Genomic DNA, 21,501 nt, shown 5'->3' with positions numbered 1-21,501 from the left:
CCCGTCCGCTTCCCGCCCGCTGCGCGCGGCGCTGCGCATGCGCGGAGCCCTCCCCCTGTCAGCCCGCGGGGGGGGGTCACTCCGCGCGGGGGGCGGAAGCGGAAGCGGCGGGGTGGTGGCGGGAGGGGGCGGGGAACGATGGCGGCGGTGCGGCTGAGCGAGGCGGAGAAGCTGTACATCGTGCACGGCGTGCAGGTACCGCCCCGCGGGGGTCTCCCGGGCGCCGGGGGCCGGGCTGACCTCGCGGAGGGAGTCGGGCCGCCGGGAGGTGCCCTGCTGGGCAGAGGGGACGCGGGTAATCCCAAGCGCTGAGGCGTAGAACCGAGGCGTTCGGGAGGAAGGCTTCGCCCGGAGGGCGGCGGGGCGCCGGCACGGGCTGCCCGAGGGAGCTGTGGGTGCCCCATCCCTGCTCAAGGCCAGGCCGGGTGGGGCTTTGGGCAGCCTGGTGTGGTGGGCTGGAAGGGACCTCTAAGGTCATCTGATGCCAACCCCCTGCCATGGCAGGGACACCTCCCGCCGGACCAGGTTGCCCAGGCCCCATTCAGCCCGGCCTTGAACGCTTCCAGGGACAGGGCTTCTGTGGGCAACCTGTTCCAGTGCCTCACCGCCCTCATGGCAAAGAATCTCTTCTGAGCATCTAATCTAGATCTCCCCTTTTTTAGTTTGGAGAGGAATAGTGAAGGACAGACAGAGAGGACTCTGCTTTCTGCAAACCAGATAAACTGTAGGTCGTGGAGAGCAGGAGAAGTGCCTGAAGGGACTGGAAGAAAGCCAGTGTCATGCTAGTCTTCAAAAAGGGCAAGAAGGGGAACCCAGGCAACTACAGGCCAGTCAGCCTCATCCGTGGAAAGGGGATGGAGCAGCTCATCCTGGAGGTCATTTCCAGGCTTGTGGAGGATAAGAAGGTGATCAGGAATAGTCAGCATGGATTCACTAAGGGCCTTAACCAGTCTGATATCCTTCTATGATGAGATGACTAGCTGGGTAGATGAGGGGAGAGCAGTGGATGTGGTCTATCTTGACTTCAGCAAGGCTTTTAACACTGTCTTCCATAACATCCTCATAGACAAGCTTGGGAAGTGTGGCCCAGATGAGTGGACAGTGAAGGGCATTGATAACTGGCTGAACGGCAGAGCTCAGAGGGTTGTGCTTAGTGGTGGGTGCGGAGTCTAGTTGGAGGCCTGCAGCTAGCATTGTTGGAGGCCTGTAGCTAGCGGTGTCTCCCAAGGGTCAGTCCAGTCTTGTTCAGCTTATTCTTACCACTACCTGGACAGTGGAGTGGAGTGCACCCTCACCAGTTTTGCTGATGACACAAAGCTCAGAGGAGTGGCTGATACCATGTGCTGCCATTCAGAGGGATCTCGACAGGCTGGAGGGCTGGGCTGAGAGGAACCTCATGAGGTTCAACAAGGGCAGCTGCAGGGTCCTGCACCTCAGGAGGAATAACCGCAAGCACCAGTACAGGCTGGGCTAACATGCAGGAGAGCAGCTCTGCAGAAAGGGACCTGGGAGTCCTGGTGGACAGCAGGCTGACCACGAGGCAGCAATGTGCCCTGGTGGCCAAGAAGCCCAACAGTATCCTGGGGTGCATTCAGGAGAGTGCTGCCAGCAGGTCAAGGGAAGTGATCCTCCCCCTCTACTCAGCCCTGGTGAGGCCACACCTGGAGTCTTATATCCAGTTCTGGGCTCTCCAGTACAAGAGGGACATAGAACTACTGGTGTGAGTCCAGAGGAGGGCTACGAAGATGATGAGAGGACTGGAGCACCTGTCATTTGAGGACAGGTTGAGAGAGCTGGGCCTGTTTAGCCTGGAGAAGAGAAGACTGAGGGGAGACCTCATCAATGCATATAAATATCTGAGGGGAGAGTGCCGAGAGGATGGAGCCGGTCTCTCTTCAGTTGTGCCCAGCGACAGGACGAGAGGCAGCGGGCACCAACTGAAGCACAGGAGGTGCCGACTGGATACAAGAGGGCACTTCTCTACTGTGAGGGCGACAGAGCACTGGCACAGGTTGCCCAGAGAGGTTGTGGAGTCTCCTCTGGAGATATTCAAAACCTGCCTGGACGCCACCCTGCACAGCGTGCTCTAGGTGACCCTGCTCGGCAGGGGCGTTGGGCTGGGTGATATTCAGGGCTCCCTTCCAGTGTCGGCCATTCTGTGATTCTGTATTTTACAGTGAAGAAAACTGTGCTTTTATGGGGACGAGCTTTGTAGCATCTGAGGAATGCAAATCAATGTGTGTTTGAAATGCAAACAGACAAAAACATTTTGAAGGCTGGTGGGCATTTTTGTCTGCTGGGTCCTAATTACATACCTAAAAGGTAGAAAATTCGGGCATTGCAATGAAGACCTGTGTTGTGTTAGGTAATGTACCTTTTAAAGCCAAGACCTCGACACTTTCTGTTGAAACCAGAGGGACGTAGTGCAAGAGTTGAGGTCTGCACACAGAGCGCTTGTTGCAAGCTCTAGACAGATGAGAGGTGAACGGAGAAGTGCAGCTGGTTCCCTTACACTTGTACGCGGAAGTTGGTGATGAAACTAGGAGCCATTGATTTTATATTCATCTCCACTGCTGTGGCTGGCATGGGAAAAGGAAACTGTAAAATCACAAATTCTTATTTTCACTTTGCATTGGTGCTTCCCCTAAGCAAAACGCATTGGTTGTCATACTTAGGAGGACCTGCGTGTAGATGGCCGTGGCTGCGAAGATTACAGGTGTGCAGAAGTAGAAACAGATGTTGTGTCAAACACAAGTGGGTCTGCGAGAGTGAAGCTGGTAGGTGAATTTCTTGTACGCTGCTGATGAAACTGCTCGCTTATTGGACTTCTCTTAAGATAAGCCGTTGCAGTCTGTAGATGTGTCTGTGTGTGTCACATGTACAACAACAACGGTGGGTTAGGGAAATAACGACAGGATATATAAGTCATTCAGGCCAGCTTAACCCACTGGAGCTAGATTTCTTGTGGAATACTTGGAAGGCCTTCAATCTGAACTAATCTGCTATTTAATTTTGGAAAAACGGAACCACTGTTGTGGTCACAGGAAAGTGACTTTCTGTGAAAAAGTCACAGTTCTGTGCCTTTACAGCGAAGCAAAGCTATTTCTGGCATCTGTTGATGTAAAGAAAATAAATAGATTTTTTGAAGTATTATAAAGGTTCTGCAGATGTAGCTGTTTCCAGAACGAGAATGATAACAAGTCTTGGATATGAGTGTCTTCTAAATGTAGAGAAAGCTGATACATATGGTAAATGTGTGAAGAAGTTACCTAGGCATAATGTTCTTCTTCTAAAGTCTTTCCTTTAAAAAAAGAAAAAAAACACTAACCTGATTTCAAGTTTGCTGTGATAGATATTGTCGCTAATCTTTCTAGGTGGAAATGTCAGCTTGCTGTAGGCATCTAAATTACACAGTCTTGTGAATATGGTTCTAGTTGTGTGTGATACATTTCTGTTTTAACAGGGACACACTGATATCTTGGTAGGCGTAAAAGCCGAAATGGGGACACCAAAGCTGGAGAAACCAGATGAAGGTTATCTGGAATTCTTCGTTGACTGGTTAGTATACTAGAAGAAAAGGTAATAGACCTAAAATCTCATTAGTCGTTTATTCCAAATAACATTCTTCTGAAATTTATACCTTCATTGCGCTAACCTGCTGCTAGGGTCTGAATAATTCTAACAATTTATTTCACTGTTTTAACAATGGTGAATGTTTAGAAACTTTCTGCTCGTTCTGCAAAACCAAAATAAGCAAAACAGTAGGAGTTAACCACGTTAAATAAAAAATCCCAAATTGCACAGCATCACTACAGCTGGGAAAGAATAATAGTTCGGTTACGTCTGTTTAACATTACTTCATGATTATAATGTCAGTTGCCTTTTTTTGTTACAGTGTTTGAATATAGAAAATATTTTTCAGAAATGAAGTATTCCAAGGATGGGGTTGGGAGGGAGATGCGTAGCAATATTAATGGATCTTGTCAGTTCTAGAAATATGCAGTCCTCACTTTCTTTAAGAACATAGACCAAAAGCCTAAATTTTAGAGAAGGGTAGTCACTGCCCCCATGCTTGTGCTAGGAGGGAAAGGTGACTTCTAGCTTCAAGGAAGATCCACAAGACAAAATGTGAAGTGAGAGCAGCTTGTTCCCCCTATAGGGAAATGAGATGCCCTCGGTACTCTGATGCTTTTCCAGGCTGCCACTGGGTGGTAGTAACTGAGCACAATTTGATACGCCACGTTGTGTAGCGAAGTTCTTAGGTGTTCTACTTGGCTTTTGTGGTGTTTAAACTAATAAAGTAAATACAGCTCTAAGTGAAGAATATCCTCTCTGCAATGAAGTCTTTGTAGACCAGGAAGGAAGCTGTGAGCTTACTGTGGAAAATCCAGTTAATCTTTTGTTTTCAGTGCAATGGAAATCTGTCTCTGTATGCTAACTACGTATTTTGTGTTAAACTCAACTGGGAGTTGAAAACCAATTTGATTTTAAGCCAGTCTTTGAGCAATTGTAAAGTGCAGACAGCACATGTTGTTACAACCTATATATCTGGTTTGGCCTCAGAGATGGTCTTTTGTTTAATCGTTTTCTCTCTTTTAAAATTACTTATGTTGTAGATGACAGTTTATCGAGGGCTTGAGCAGCAAGTATTTATTTTCTATTGAAAAACAAGAGAAGTATTTACTGTGAATGAAACATTTTTGCTGGTAACAGCAAGAGATTTTGAAAGCAGGTATCCGTGGCAGAAGCATGTTTGTGCTTTGAGAAGATTCTTGATTGCTGTGTGATGTGACACAGAAATAATTTTGAAAGTCATCAAAACTATGTTCTGTAGTTTTGTGTGCTCTCTGCTCACCATGGCCACTACTAAGTTCTTTCTGTGTTTCATAAAACAAGCTTTTTGGCTTTTTCATTTATTTGAGTGCTTGGCAATCCTCTTTCAAATTTTACCCAGTGAAAATTACTGCAGTATTCTGTGATCGTTGGGTGGCAGTGTTTACCAAATAGTTATTGTATTAGTACCCAGCCAACATTATTTCTTTATTTCACTTTGATTGTAAGGAATTGGAGTGTTAAAAATAGTGTTGGAATTAAGATGCAGTCAAACCTGCAATTATTTTCCAGTTAGATCCTGTGTTCTTCTTACTCACTGTCAAAGAAAGTAGCCATTCATAGTTAAAAGCTACAGCATTTGATGGAATTTGGTGCTTAAAAATAATGAGCTATAGATTGAGGTTTGTATAACTTTTTTTCAATTTATCATAGGAAGCATAATGCTTGCATAACCGTACTTTAAACAGAACAGATTAAACCGAGTGGTCTAGTTACCCTGCAAAAAACAGATTCTGTGAATAAGTGCTCCTTTAGTACAGCCTAAAGGCCTGACTTGGCTATATTCCCAGAATTAGTTATACTTAGATAGGGCCCTATCTGCTAAAATCAGTGTCTAATATTAATGCAACTGCAAATAATAGTGTCAGGCTTTAAGTGCTTACTCATGTGGTAAATGTGGTCTGGAAGCATAGGTCGGTGCTTGATTGGCAGTAATATTTACCTTTTCAGTGTGTATAGTGCTGTCTGTTTATAGAAATGGCAAATAACTCCTATAAAATCCAGTAGCTCTTTGGGGCATTCTGAATTATCGTCAGTTCTGCAAAAGAACAAGTTGGGAGAATTACCGTATGGCAAGGATTTTCCTTACAGGCTCTGCAGTCTTGTTGACACAGCTCACTTGATGTTCAAAGTCATAAGTAGATAATGTGGGTCTTTAGTTGTTTGTTTTTTTTTAAAGGTGAAGTGATTCTGTTCCAAGAGCGTATTTTCTGCTGTATGTTCACGTTCCTGTGGCATTGGTGTTGGAAGAAAGCTGGGGATTTTTATCATCGTGGCAATACAAAACGTACATGAGAAATTGGCACTGAGAGGTGCCCAGCCAAGTAGGGTTCAAGGTTTTGCTTTAACAGATTTTGAACGTATCGTCAAACTACTCCTATGGGATCCCCTCCCTTCCCATGTTCTGTAAAGAGAAATGAGTTGGGGGAGATCTGATTAGTTTATTTAAAAACTAGATCTGCCACGTTTGCCACAGGTCTACTTCTTGAAAATGCTCTTGCCCTCTTTCTACAGTAGGGGGTTAGGTTCAGAATATTCGTTTATTTTGCTGTGTGCTCATCTCTGGGCATTTCTTCTCTATTTCATTGTGATTTGGAGCTTCATGCAGTTGTTGTTTTCCAGTTGGCTGTGAACAAGGTCCCAGCACCCAAGCACTTATTGCATGACCTCATAATCAGAATTTCCTATGTTAGAATTGGGGAAATGAAGACCACACGCTTTTTTGTTGTGTTCCCTTTTGGAAAAAATGCTCTTTGGTTGTTCCTATCCAAAAGCAGCAGTTGCTGAAAATAATGAGCTGCTGTCTGTAAGTGCCTTGGTAGCAGAGAGTACGCTCACCAAAAGAAATTACCAATTAAGGCCAGGCAGCCATGTCAATTCTGCATATTCTACTTGTCTTAGCGTCACATCTTTCTCTTCTTACCTTATTAATTACCTTCTTACCTTATTAATTTCACATTCATCTCTAACAGGCTGCCTTGTTTAGCCATTCTGAACTTAGTACAATTTTCTCTCACTTCTTTTTCTTGAAAGGATTGAGGTGATAGAAGATGAGAATACTAAAGAACTAGTCCCAGGGAGAATTCACCAGCTTTAATATTGTCTTAGGAACTGAAGATAGTAGTGGAATTTAATTAGTATCACTTAGTAACAAAATATAGGTATATTATCTGCATTAAAACATTTTCTTATGCAAAATGGGAATAATTTCTTCACAGATGATGTGCTTATTCTTGTACAAATAAATCCATGGGGATGTTTCTAGTACTTTATGTTTAAGAAATGTGCTTTGGATATTGGCAGCTTCAGAAGTGAAAGTATTTTTTTTTCTCCTTTCTTTATCTAGTTCTGCAAATGCTACTCCTGAATTTGAAGGCCGGGGAGGAGAAGAACTTGGCACAGAGATAGCAAATACACTCTACAGAATATTTAGCAGTGAAGGGAGTGTAGACCTGAAATCTCTTTGTATTAATCCTAGAGAGCACTGCTGGGTTCTCTATGTTGATGTATTGGTAAGTAAGGAAACGAAAATTATTAAGAATTCTAGGAGGTTTTCAAGGCACTGGGTGACTGAGCATAGCCATGTGTATTTTCATATAAAAATGCTTCTCATAATGTGACATCATGCTTCACAGCATGGATGGCCATTTTCTTGTGAATCTACGTATCATAGTTAATCACTACTTCTTGCTTACTCTTTTTCTACTCTCTGGGTGGTGCTGCTCCACTGCAGAGCTAATAAAGCACTGAATACTCCAAATCTGTCTCCCATAAAAATCAGTAATCTTACACGCACAAGGAAATTGCAGCTCAAGACAGCTGAACTTTTTTTCCAAGTGAGTGTATCATTCAAACAAACGTAATTGAGCATGGATGTATTTTAGCCCTAACATAACTTTCCCTACTGTCTACTTCTTTGTGCCATAATCAGTACTAAGTCAGTGAAGTAATGCAGAAACTTTTCTAGCAAAAGTTACATTTGGCCTAGGCAATATTTGATGGAAGTTGTATACATGTATTGAATGTAGAAGAGAAACTGAATATTTGTGCCTATTAAAAAATGGAAACTGAATTTTGTGCATGTAAATCTTGTGCATGCAGCAGCTCAGTTTCCAAACAATGCTGTATTTACAGTGCTCTGTCATGGGAATTTAATAGAAGTCTGTAAGTCAGACTCTTCTGAGCTCTGTTTCCAACTCTTACTGGTCCAAAATTGAGTTTCCATTTGTCAAATGTGTAACTGAAAACATGTTGAGAGATATTACTCACTGGAATCAATGTCTATGAAATGATTTACTAAATGTTAAGCTGCATTGCCAAAGAAAAACAAAACAAAACAAAAAAAAACAAAACAAAACAAAAAAACCCACGGTTTTATTAAACAAAACAGGAACATGTAGACTGAGACTTAAATGTAAAAATGAGTCCCTTAAGTTTTTAAAGAGCAATACGTTAGCCTAGTTACAATAGGCATGGTACTTGACGTGACAGTCCAAATACAGCATGATCAGATATGTACCACTGCTGAGTGCGTTAACAATCCTAGTCACCAGCTTATTGGAGCTTGGCACAGTTTATAGAGGATGAAGTGCTAGTTCTGAGAAATCACACCGTGACCTTGAGTTGCTAGGTTATTACAAGCAGAGGTACAGAATATTAAATGCAGTGCTCATTTAAGCAACATACCGTTTCTGCAGCATAAACAAGGACTTCTAATAAAGCTGACTGCTGCAGATAAAGTTCTGTGTAACTGTTGTGTGAAATATAACTGGTCGTTATCTGATTTGTCCTGGACAAATCTGTTGATTGTCCACAGCTACAGAGGAAAATAGCCCTGGTGTTTACACGCTACTAGTTGTATCAGAACAGCGAGGCCTATGGTAGGCGTTATGTTTTGTTTAGCTGTGTTTACAGTATCAGCAAAGAATCTGTTGTAGGTTCATAACTAGGACTCAAAAGTTGATGATGTCACCTGCAGATTTTTTTATGAGAGCAATTGAAGAGCTGCTGTGTTAGATAAAACAGATACTTTTAACAGAACTCTTCCATTTCCCCCCCTTGCCCCCAGCATCTGTATTTTAACATTTGTGAGGTATTTGTACTAATTCCTTTTCCAAGTAGAAGATGTACATATCACATTTGTGATAGTTTATACTTGATGTAGGCGCTTGATACCTACAGGTTTTCATGAAGCTCTTCTTGCTGAGTGATTGCTCTAGAGCTCTATTTTGATGGTAGAAGTGTGAGACTTGTGCTAATATAAAATATTTTGTCTTAGTATTCATCTTTTGAGGGAGGCAGGTTCTATATCTAATAACTGACCATTGAGAGTCCTTTGCATAATGTTGTACTTCAGAATTCATGGAAGTGTTTGTGTTACATAGCTAAGTAGGAGGAAAAATAAGTCATAAATCTGTCTTAAGATTCAAAATACTGGTACCTTGTGGACAGATGGAAAAGTTCTTGTTTCCAAGCCTCTTATTCTGACAGACAAGAACCCCTAAAAAGAGTTACGAAGCTGGAGGTACTCCATTGCTATGCGATTTAGCCATGCACACATTGATCAAAGCATCTATATTGAGCTCCTGTGTGTAAATAAAATTTGAGATATGCAAGCTCAAAAGAGAAAATAGTGATATTTTGCACAGCCATGCGGCTTGTAGATTGAAAACATCTCTCATATTTGATTTTTCTGGTGGTCAGTGTAGTTGAGAAGAGCTACAATTGTGTATAGTCAGACGGGAAAAAGGAAACTTCAACCAGACACACTGTGAAGATGCAGACTGATTGCCCACCACCACCATTCTGCACACACGTGAATTAAAGGTCAATAAAATGTACTTTGACCTTTCAAAATACACGCATTCTTAATAACAGTAGATGTTTGCATTCATGAGCTACTCTTTGGAAGTGTGAGTTACACCGTACTGCAAAGCTATAGCCTGTTCTCACCCTCTCTTTCTGTCTTTTTTTTCTCCCCTTCCAAGTTACTGATATCTGAAATAAGCTTTTAGGAGTTTTTTAGGGGGTTGTTTTTGGTACGTGCATAGCGTCCTTCACATAGTTTGCACCAGCAGCCTGCCGTACTGAGCAAGGAGAACTGAAGTTGTGCGATCTCTTTTCATTCCCTACCTCATCGCGCTACATTGTGTGTTTGGGTGTTAGGGAGGGTGCATTAGGTTCTGTTGAAATTCTGCTGGTTCACTGCTGAGCATCCTTCAGAGGATTCCTTCATCTTTTCTATCCCCACCTTGCCTCAGCCCTGTTAGGAGGAAAGAAAGCCAACAACTTATAAATCTGTTCCAAAAACTCACAGTTGAGCAGACTTTCTTCAATCCTTTAAAAACAAAACAAACGAAACCCCTGAAAAGTAAAAATGGAGTGGGTGCGGGGGAATCTCTGCACAATATGCTTCAGCCTTCGTTTATATTTGGAGGAATTGTTGTACTGTGCTCGATACAGACTTTGTTCCTAGCCTGTAGGTGCCACTGTAATATAGATAAGGCTTTAGAAAAGCAGCCTGAACATAACCCTGGCAACAGTACAGGCACATCCCATTATTGTGTTTTAATAACAAAGGTATTGTGAGCTTATTGTGTTATCCAGTAAAATCCAATAATGACTGAAAGTGGCAAGTTAACCTCTCTGTATCCAGCAGCTGTTTGGAAAGAAATAATTTGATCACCTTTGTATTAGCTTTCTCTCCCAACTTTTGTCATTCCTTTTACACAATTCAGTTTGTCTTCATAAAAATAAGCTGTCTTTCTAGAATATCTGATTAATGATTTGTTCCTAGCGTGGGAGTTTATCTCCTTCTTAAATAAATTTTGAGGAACAATCAATACAATCAGTGTTGTAAAACTTGTTTTGCTCTCATTGTCCAGCATAGATGGATGTAACGGAGAAGCATACGTATGTTCTTATCGGTGTGGTTTCCAGTGCTTGCTGGGGATGTGTGTGTTCGTAGAATAGTGCTGGCTGAGGACAAGCTCAGGATGGCGCTTGTCAGAGAACTATCACTAGGCTGTCACCAAATACATCTCTGAGTTGTCTGTCAGCCTGTGAGGAGTAGTGGTTACGGGAGTCCTGCCTTTTTATATTGTGTGCAGTGCTGATCTTCTATTTGGTTGTTCTCCTGATCTCAATGGGAAGAAACTAAGCTAGGTTCCCTCCGTAGGCTTTGATTCAAGTGATAGTATTATCAACAAGTAGACTTTGAAATCAGGATTTCCTTAAATCTTTTTCATCTACAAGAGAAACTCGTAGATGACTCCTTTTCCATAAAGAATAGAGAATAAATCAAGATGTACCTTTGAAACTATGCTTTGTGTAATTAGCTTCCTTTATAACTTTATTATATAATTTCATACAGTGTTCTGGGTGAGAATTGGCATTGCTTGTTTGAAAACTATTTTAAAAAGATTCCCCATTGAAATAAAGTATAGAAGGTGGTTTGTCTTGTTTTAACATGAAAGAACAAATGTGCTGAGTATTATCAGAAATATTCTGTTCGTAGTCTAGTTCAGAGATTTAACATGAGAAGAGTAAGAACAGCGATTTCATTTCAGCTTCTATTACTAGATGTTATTAATTTTATTATGAAGTGCTTTAGCTCTTCTATTTTTCATGCATAATACAGTCAACTGAAATCTTAGTTTTGTATTTGGAGTTTATTTTTCATAGATAGGCTTTAAAGACAAGTTTTTAACCTATTGTTCTTAATTTTGTGCTTTTTCAGGTAAGTTTAAGTAAAATAAAGACTTGAGTTAAAGAAAAATTAGTTTAGTACCTTTTAAAGAGATTCTTCTTTTCCTCCCCAGTTATTGGAGTGTGGTGGGAACCTCTTTGATGCAATCTCTATTGCGGTGAAGGCAGCTCTCTTTAACACAAGGTAAAGCACAGCTCTTCTTTCATGTGAGTGGAAGTGGTGTGGGAAGAGAAATTCTTTCTGTGAGCTAGGCATCTTTATGCTTAATATATTTGAGTAAGAAAAATGTAAGGCAACTTAAATTTGGATAAAAGGTGGTCTGTTTGCAAGCATGTAACGTGAACTAATGTCTTTACACATTTCTAATAATCCAGTGTTGAGTTGCATTATACGCACAAAGGGGCTCTCAATGTAACTCTTGTTCTGTAGCCAGATCCAGAAGAAAAATGTATTGACCGTATGGTTTTGTTGCAAGTAGTTGGAGGCCTTTGTGTTGATGTCATGTGAGTTTAAAATACGAAGTACTTGCTGACATCCAGATATCTGGATGGCATTCTTAATTAGTTGTTTAACCTTTAAACAAAACCTGAAACGCATTCAGGAGACGTAACAATAGGAATGTGCTGGTTTGAACGTCCCAATGATATTCAAAGTTTTGACGACCTGTGGTAACTAGAGAGCTATGGTAACTAGGCTGGAGGAGAAGGGGAAGGTGAAGAAGAAAGGGAGTGTGAAGAAGTGGGGAAAAGTATCCCCTTTCTCCCCCGCCCCTGATTGGCTTCTGGAGAAGAAAAGGTAAAAGGTGTAATTATTAATAGTTTCTGAGATACGGTTTTTGAAGGATGGAGGTGACGGCAATGCTCTGTACAAATACCAAATTAGTCTCATTTTATCATATCATACGCCAGTGTTACACAGTACAGCAAAATAATAACCTTAAACCAGCCCCCAGAAATGATAAACAGCACGACGGGGAACACGCACAGTAAGCGATGTGCTAGATAGCACAGTTCAGAAAACAGGCACAGCAGACTGGAGATCGAAAAAATCAGCATTGTGATTAGCAACATTGTGATTAAACTGATCTAATGCTTATAACAATTTTGTTTTAACATGCTATAGTCAGATCTGTCATTATCTCAACCCTTTCAAATCTCATGTTGGGTGTCACTGTTGTGGCAGGCTGCTCAGCACCATGCAGCTGTTTGCTCACACACACACATAGTGGGGAGACAATTGCGGGGGAAAAAAAGTAAAAGCTTGCGGGTTGAGATAAAGACAGTTTAATAGGATAGAAAAGGAAGAGAAATAATAATGGTAATAATAATAATATGCACAAAGTAGGTGATGCACAATGCAATTGCTCACCACCCGGTGCTGACTGCTGCCTGTCCCTGAGCAGCAGTCCCTCCCACCCTGGCCAGCCACCCCATATTAATTGTTCAGCATGACACCACAAGGTATGGAATCCCCCTTTGGCCAGTTTGGGCCAGCTGTCCTGGGTCTGTCCCCTCTCAGCTTTTTGTGCACCCCCCGACCCCTCACTGGCAGGGCAGCACAAGAAGCTGAAATGTCCTGGGCTTACTGTAAGCACTGCTCTGCAACAACTAAAACATAAGTTTGTTATCAACATTATTGTCATCCTAAATCCAAAACATGGCACCATACCAGCTACTAGGAGGAAAATTAACTCTATCCTAGCTGAAACCAGGACACCCATGCATTTTAGTTCAAAGAATGGAAAAATAAAATCTAGTAGAATCATTGATACAAATGCTTTTTGAATGCGTTTGATAATATTAAATATTTTTCTAATTTTTATCTTCATTATCTATAGATGAAAGGGAATATAGAGTTTTGTACCACTCTGGAGAAAGAAACTAGTGAATGGCTTTGCTTAAAAAATCTTACATAGCAAAAAAAAAAAAAGCTGGAAGAGGTGCAAAAATTTGAGTCTTACAGGCACAAATGCTTTAAAGTAAATCTCAAATTGTTTTCTCTGTAAATCAGAGATCTGCTGAAGTCAGTGGCATAGTTCTTGTTTATTCATCAGGGAACCAGTGCACAGTACTAGAACTGGAAAAGTACCCACAAGAAGAAGAAATTAAGCTTTTGAAGACGGAGGCAATGTATCACGTTATACACACTTTAAAGTTGGGAGGAGGGGAGAGCCCATCTGAGACTGCGACTTGTATACGTGGCTGAGAAATTTCCCATCTTAATCAAGCTCTCAGTGGTACCTTTTAACTGTAGATTGTTTTTGCAGCATTAAGAAATACTGTCGCAAATGCAATAGCTCACAAAGACTTGACAGTACACTAAAGGGAAGAAACGCCTATGTCTCCGTGTGGGGGCTGCCAGGATGAGAAAGTTGTGTAGTTAAAACAGTTGCTCCCATGTGGGTTGTTCTGCAGATCCAAGATGCATACTTTATTTGCAGCATAATGGCCTTTTTTCTTATTTCAACTAGAGTTCTAGTTTTGAGTAAAGAGAGAACATTGTATAAAAATAACAAAAAATAAAAAGAAAATGGACAATGTGGAGGGTGTAATTATTTTGATGATTCTGCTTTGTTTTCATTGTTCTGGAAACTGTATCCTTCATATAATCTGTGGGCAGTCATCCTCAGTCTTGTGGAAGCAGGATATCCGACCAAAACGTGGTACAATATGATATGACACAAGGCGTACTGATTTTGACCTGTGAAAACCCTGTTTATTGACTTGTGCAGGGAACACGAGTACATCTCATCTAATCAGAGCTCAGAAAGTCAGAGCTGAAATACAAAGTGAAAAGCTGTTGTCCTTATCTGCTATTTTCCTCTTTCCCTCCATATATACTGAATTTTCTTTGGATTGATACAAAGGTTGTTTAGAGTAGCAGCCCAGTCTCCTTGAAATATTGATGTCTGAGTAAGACAAGATGTCAATTCGAAGATCACTTCAGATTAAGTGTTTTGAACTTCGCTAGACATACGTGTCCCTCATTGAGTCTTACTTGCCTTTCATAATCTGTTTACAGGTTTTTGTTGCAAGTGTTCTCAGATCTTTGTTTGCCTTTGACTTCAGCCTTAAAACCAAGAGCAGGAAGCTCAGGCTGCTGTTTTCTTCTTTGAAGCCACAGATTTTTTGTTCAGATGTTCAGATAGGCATTTGAAAAGCTCAGCTTCATCCTTAAAATCTTGCTCCTAACCATTTATTTTGTTTATAATAGCTATGGCACACTTTTCTTTAGGGCTGAGTAAATCCATAGTAGTAACATCAGGAATTTTGTGCAAGAATTATGGGATTTCAATCCTTTTTATGTCAAGCCTGACTCACTGTATCCCCTTCAGGCATGGAACAATGACAATATGACTGTCGTGGGGGAATATTTACTCCTTGGAGTTTTGCATTGTTCATTGTGTTCTAAAAACTAAATCAAGATCATGTGTGAAAGATAGCTGATAACTAACTTTATTCTTAACCGTGTCTCCAAAGTGCTTAAGGCCGGATTTATCCATGATTGAAGTAGATACTGCAAAATGTGCAAGTATCCACCATGTCAGGACTCAGCATTAAACCCAATCTTGTGGAATGTGCCTCATTGCAACTGAGGCAACAAAAACTAGGCACATGACAAAAGCTACAGAGTTTATAACACAGTAGCCTTGTAGATGTCCTATTTTTTTAAATTATTTTTTGCTGGGCAGAGTGGTAGGGGCAGAACTGATGCCTGCATGCGAGGGTAGAACAGGTTTTGCGGTTGTTAAATCTGGGTCTCCAGCACGCAGACAAGAGCATTGTTCATTATGTGACTAAGTCCTGCGGTACAGATTTCTGCGCTGATTACTTACAGGAATCAAAACAGAAGAATAAAAGTTACAAAGTAAACATGTACAGCTAGTTCTTAAGATAAATCTTCATAAGCTGGGAGAGGAAATATCAAATTTTCTTGGAATTCTCTTTGTGTTACAAACACGCTCTATGCCCATTTGGATCCGTAGTTTTTGAGTGTGTATACCCTTTTTTTCCTCCTACTGTGATGCTTGCATCTGATCAGTGCTCTCTTTGCCTTTGCAGTATTTCTAATTCATCTATATGTCTTGTCTGTTCTTGGCCAATACAGCTCCTTGCAGGGATTTTCAGGTATTAATTCTGTCGGCTTCTTGTTGCAGACCAGACATTGCTGTGGCTTCGTAGCTATTTTAGGATGGAGTTAAAATTGCTTAATCAATCTTATAGACTGTTTTTTTTTTGACCTTCCTTCTTTTTTAAACACTGTTTTGGCATGTAAACTTCTTGTCTAGGCTGATATCCAGTGTTGTCCATTGTCCTGTGTAGCTCAAGGAATAGACACCTTGTGATTTTATTCCATCAATTTTTAATGGAATATTTTTAGTTTGAAAATAGGCTTTGATGCATTTCCACTGGGTTGTTACATAACTGCAAAGCATTTTGAGTTGAATTTCCTGAAAAAGTACACATCGTAGTTGTCTGCTTACTGAAAGTTTTAGTTTTAGCATGGTTCATTCTTGTAAGAAATCTTACTAAAGCAGAGTGAGCTGTTATGAAGTACTTGGCTCTCAGATTCCTAGCCACGAGTAACTAAAACATTTGTCTAGGGAGCAACAAAAATCACTTTGCTTTCCTGGAAAAAAAGTCAGTCTCTATCTCTTCCTTTAAAAGAGATTTGGTACAGAATGCATTAAAGAATGTAACCTCAGGAGTCTAACCATGACAAGCAATGCTACTGTAAAAGTGCTAACATAAAAACAGACTGCGGTTACGTTCCACATGGCTACTGAAGTTAGCTTTCCAGGGATATCTTGAAATATTTTATGTTTTCACATGCAAGTATGTAAAAATGGGAGCAGTTTAGCTGAGCTGTGGGGGGGTTTTGCTGGCCAGCAAAGCGAAGTCTTTCAGTCAGTGCTCCATTTTAGTGGACACCTGGATAAATGAGGATATTGAAGATGCTGAAGTTTTTGAGAATTTGGAGGGTTGGAACTAGATGATCTTTAAGGTTCTTTCCAACCCAAGCCCTTCTATACCACCTTCTACTAAGTTATTTTAAATGATTTTATTCATTACGCTAAGAAAGCTGCATTAGATTATACTCTGAAACTCCCATTAAATGGCTATAACAAATACTTTGTGTATACCATTGATAAGGAGCCTATCTAGCTCCTTTGTGAGAAATCTTGTCATTCACAATTAAGAAGAAAGCATTTCTAGGACTCCTACGTGAGATTTTATCCCTGGCCATTGCTTTTGTATATTTGTCCTTAGAGCAGTAGAGTCTTCTTGCTTCTTAAAGAATGAGAAGATCTTGTCAATCTTCTCAACCTGCTAAAGAGAGAGGATTTTACTGTCATCCCTTTCCCCACCTCTCCTTAGCTGATGTCATTCTTTCTTGAACTGCTTATATTTTCTACTGATGTCATGGCTTTCCTAGGCAATGCAATTGCTGTAATTCCGACAACTTAACGTTTGTGTGCGAGGTTGGGTGCCACAATATGAACTGGTTCAGTCTTGGCAATTTCTCTCCTGCTTTGCCAGGCAGATGGTGCAAAGAATGGTTCAGAATTCAAATGTGCAAATTCAAAAAGACAGCACTGAATCTCTCCTCATGTATTAGTGTAGAAATTAGATTAAATGCTAATAGTTTGAATGATACACGGAGTCTTATCCTGAATATCTTCTTATTGAAGATTTTTTTTTTTCAGTGAGTGAGTTGTTAATACTCTGATAACATTTTGGATCTTTTTTCTAAACATGTAGCCTCATTTAGAGGAAAGGGCACTTCTTGGAGTCGAGTCTGTATGACGCCTGTACTCATTATCCGTTCTGACAATGATTTTGCACACGCTTTTGTTTCTGCAGAATACCCAAAGTGCGTGTTCTGGAGGATGAAGAAGGCTCTAAAGAAATTGAGCTCTCTGATGACCCTTATGATTGTATTCGACTTAACGTGGATGATGTGCCCTGCATTGTCACGTTAAGCAAAGTAAGCCTGGCAAATTTCTGACCTTCTTCCTAGAGACTTCAGTTTCTGTTAACTTCACCCACTGTTTATTTTTCCCTAGAGATAAAACTTGTGCTGCAGAAGTGGTCACTCTGTATGCATTTGTTTATCCTTGGAATTACTCTGATTAAGGGGAAGCTTTTACTGAATAAGGCATTTTTTCCACCTCCAACTTAGAGATTTCCCTTCAATGCATTCTTGTAAACTATCATGCAAGGAGAAATCTTTATTTTTCAGCTACTCATTGCTCAACATCCAGAGCAGTAGATACTCCAATATGTTAAAACAAATGGGCATCGTTGCAAGGCTCAAAAGTTGAGTGGTCTGCCTGGAGTTTGTTGCTGGGGACAGAATTCTGTTTTCATGGGGGTAATACTGTCCTTTCAAGTGGGTTTTTCCTTTTCTTTTCCATATGTAGCACTCAACTAACAGTTGTTTTCCTGGATGATGTGTTTTCCATAGCATCTGTTAGTGATTTGCTTGGTTACTGGGAAGTTTGACATATTTTTTAAGCAAGTAGCATAAACAGAAGAAAGTCCATCACTGAAGTGGGACCTCACCTAAGCACCAAGATTATTTTCACCTGGGTGGTAGGGGAGCCAGTCCTTGGAGGTGAGGTGAAAGGAAAATAAGGAGTTTCATATAAGTGAAAGGATGGTCAGGGAGGAAAACAAGTTGAAGTAGAGACATGCTTATCTCACTTCTGTTGTATGTACATGAGATTTGGGGTCAGAAGCTGTTGAAGTACTGTACTATCAACTCAGTCTCTAAACTCTACCAAAGATTACATGAGATTAGGATGGGAGGCTGTAGACAACTAACTGAGCTACCCGTACAGTTAAATTTTTTAATAAAGAACCTGGACAACTGCAAACTAATATGTTGTTTTGTCATTAACTTACAGATTGGATATAGGCATGTGGTGGATGCTACCCTTCAGGAAGAAGCCTGTTCTTTGGCCAGCCTGCTTATTGCTGTGACCAGTAAGGGTGCCCTAACTTGCATGAAGAAAATAGGGAAAGGTAGCCTTGATCCTGAGAGCATTTTTGAAATGATGGAGGTAAGGAGTTTTGAGCGGTTACTATCTTGCATGATAATGGATGAACTGGAACTTGAGTATATGAGAAGCTAGAGTAAGGACATTAAAAGCAGAGACCTTGTTGCTTTTATTAGGTGAATAAGGGAGCTGTTGAAGGTCACAGACAGTTCCTTTGAAACAGAATCTCATATGAGTGGAAGTCATCTAAAACTTTAATATCCCTGAAATGTATTGTACTCACATTTGTTTCAGTCAAGTAACTCAGAGCTGTAAGATGTTTCCTATCTCATTATTTTCCCTGAAGACTGAAAGAGTCAAACCTCTAACATGGTAATGTCTCCACAGAAGTAGAGGTAGTAGTTTGAAGGGCTGGTACGTGGTGTTCTCTTCTAGCACAACTCATTTGTTTTGTCATAAACTTCTGTTCTTGCTTTACTGTTGTTTTTTCTTGGCTCCTTTATTGAGTTTTTGATCTGCCCCTACTCCATGAAAGTACTATTATCAGGGTGTTTTTCACATCCACATGAGAATTCCATTTTAAACTTTTCTTTAGGCTTTTCTCGAAACTGTCTTCCCATATAAATTCTCATGCCTGGATTTGGCCTTGAGCATCAGACAGAAATGAGTTTTGAACTTTTGAGTCAGAATGAAAATTAAATACTTAAAACTGGCTCAGTTTCCTAGAGATCCAGAACTAATTTTAGCATGGCTAAAGTGAAAGTGAGGAATGCAGAAGTTGGAGCCAGGTTTGAAAGCAGTTGGTCTCAAGTGGAAATTACATGCCGAATATATATGGATGGAAGTTCAGTGCATCGTGATGTCAGTCCAGAGTGCTAATCGTGGCGGTACCAGTGGTCTGCTTATTTGCATCCAGGGAGGTCACTTAACCCCCTTGTTGGCTGGGTAGATGTGCACAGGGTTTATCTTTAATCTGGCATTCTAAAGAAAGCAAACTTTGTATGGACATCTGATGTGTCTTCCTGGATGGATTTTGAGTCCAATTCTAACTAAATGTCACAAGACTTAAAGTTTTGGGTATAGGGCTGCTACAGAGAGATGGGTGTTTAAGTCAGCTACAGGCTCATGGTAGAAGCCAGCCCCCACGCATTTTTTGGTGTCCAAATGCAGAAAACATTCATCACCAACTTTGCTCTACGTTGAGCCCTAACTAGGAAATGAACTTCGGTGGTTCCATTGTATAGTCTACTATCAGGCCATGCTTGAGACTATCCAGTGCTTACCTAAGACCTGAGGAGATGTGTTTGGAAACCTTCCAACTGTCTTACTCTACTTAAGAGTTCCTTGTCCCTTTGTGTTGGTGGAAGGAGTTGAAGCTTATGCTGAACGCCTGGTGAATTGTGCTCTCACTTGCTTTGGAAGAAGTGTTCTCTCTTGGGTGGTGAGCAGTTGGAGGGTGTGAGGGAGAAAACTGACAAGAAGAAACAAATATGTTTTCTGGGAGGTGAGAGGTTCTGTTTTGTTTGAGACTGACTCAAACATAGCAGACTGATTAGAGTGCCAAGGGAAAAAAAAAGAGGAGGGGACTGGGAATGTCCAGCAGAGGAGCTGCATAATCCTTCCTTGACACTTCCTGTCCCTAGTGAGATTTAACAGCAGGTCAGAAGGTGTGTTCAGCTTTCCCTGCCTGGTAGAGAACAGATGTGCCTAGGACATGTCTCTTAGGAAGGAAGTTGCATGGGGAAGTTTTGGGAAGCTGTCAGCGTTAGGCTTTTTGCTGAGTTTATGGTCCATAAGGGAGGCAAGCAGGTATAGGATGGCCACAGTATTGTGTGTTTTATCAACACCAGAGCTTTGCAGAGTTCCCGTTCACTTTGACCAGGTGTGGGTGATGTTATCCTACATTTGAGGAGAAGAGTGAGCAAAGTACATCACCCCTCTGGACTCCGGAGTGCTGCTGTGGTCTTCGTCCCAGTGCAGAGCAGCAGCAGTTCTTGCGTGCTGTCTTTTATTTAGCATGACTCTTACTGTTTAGGATTGACAGCCACCTTGCTGCCTCAGAGCTCATCCCAGATTTGCTTTGGTATCACGGACCATGTTCTGTCACCTGGTTCTTCAGTCAGAAACGTACCTTACTTTAAGGTTTGTACACCCACAGCATTGGGAATTGTCACCAGCAAATGAAAGAGAACTTTGTGGTGTTTCAGCTGTATGGCAGGCGTAGGCTTCATTGCAGAGATCAGGAACTGATAAACTCAGTTTAATACAGCCTGGCTTTGGCTATTTAGGGACCGGTGGGCTCTGTTCAGCTGTGTATGGGGTCGGTATTTCAGGTCATCTAGAGGAACCCCAGGAGAACGCTAATGGTCACTGCTGCTTTAAGATCTTTATTTCAGCACTGCCCAATGCTCCTCATTCCTGCAGCTTCTGCAGTACACTTGTGCCTGTGGGGAGGGTGGGGGCTGCTATCAGAGCTAACCGCGGTGGTTTTCCACTGCTGGAGTTTATTTCTGCGTAGAAAGCCTTCTGCTGACTCCTTCAGGGCCCTTGGACAGTACAGAATTGTGCAGCATAATGAAGAATCTGGCCCACAAATTGCTTTGGTGATGCAGCTAATGTGCATTTGGGGCTTTTAATACTGGACCAAAACCTCTGGCTACATGTAGTGTGTTATGCAGAAAGCATGCCACTTCGTATTGCATGTGCTGGCTGATTTGAATGTGTGCTTGTACCTGATGTGAGTTTAATTTGTACCCTTGGGTGATCCAGCATTGCATGGATCGGGTGCTGATGATCGTGGAATGCTTCTCTGATGAATTGGAGTGCTGCCTTTATGCATAGTTTTTTCCAAAACTTAATCAAATTAAGATGAAACTTTCACCACCATTATTTTTCTTAATTAAAAACATGTTTTTATTACACCAGCTGGTATACATTAATCATTAAAGGGAAAATATTTGTCAAAAGAAAGTGATCCATGAGAGTTGTCTTCCTGTTAATAAGCATATGTCTCAGACTTGTTTTGCTTTCTTTACTTTGCAGACAGGAAAGAGAGTAGGAAAGTCATTGCACATATCCCTTCAGAAGATTTTGGATGAAGAAGAAAGTTTGGGGACCACACGGCAGAAAGTTGGATTTCTAGGATGAGTTTTTATTAAATGCTCAAAGCTGTTTTTAA

General features: G+C 41.2%; 1 protein-coding gene across 2 annotated transcripts; it reads left to right on the top strand.

Moving 5' to 3' along the window:
• Positions 1–73: 73 nt before the first annotated feature.
• Positions 74–21,501, top strand: EXOSC7 (exosome component 7). Of its 2 annotated transcripts, none has more exons than XM_080583542.1 (8): positions 74–195; positions 2,676–2,777; positions 3,464–3,558; positions 6,959–7,124; positions 11,433–11,503; positions 17,185–17,308; positions 18,231–18,386; positions 21,366–21,501. In XM_080583542.1, exons 1-8 carry the CDS (start codon positions 139–141, stop codon positions 21,468–21,470), a joined length of 876 nt encoding a protein of 291 aa, XP_080439668.1. In that variant the 5' UTR covers positions 74–138; the 3' UTR covers positions 21,471–21,501. The 2 variants fall into 2 exon arrangements, with proteins under 2 accessions (XP_080439668.1, XP_080439667.1); XM_080583541.1 differs by lacking the exon at positions 74–195 and adding an exon at positions 661–905.

Source organism: Anser brachyrhynchus, assembly GCF_964034855.1.
Source record: "Anser brachyrhynchus genome assembly, chromosome: 2".
NCBI lineage: Eukaryota > Metazoa > Chordata > Aves > Anseriformes > Anatidae > Anser > Anser brachyrhynchus.
Note: the sequence above shows the minus strand (reverse complement) of the source record. Positions and strands in the feature narration are given on the sequence as shown.

Excerpts from the sequence above, each read along its gene's own strand:
- EXOSC7 (XM_080583541.1), top strand. The coding sequence starts at position 780 with ATGCTAGTCTTCAAAAAGGGCAAGAAGGGGAACCCAGGCAACTACAGG. Across the intron at positions 11,504-17,184 it reads GCAGCTCTCTTTAACACAAG|AATACCCAAAGTGCGTGTTC; the intron begins GTAAAGCACAGC and ends TTGTTTCTGCAG. Across the intron at positions 17,309-18,230 it reads GCATTGTCACGTTAAGCAAA|ATTGGATATAGGCATGTGGT; the intron begins GTAAGCCTGGCA and ends ATTAACTTACAG.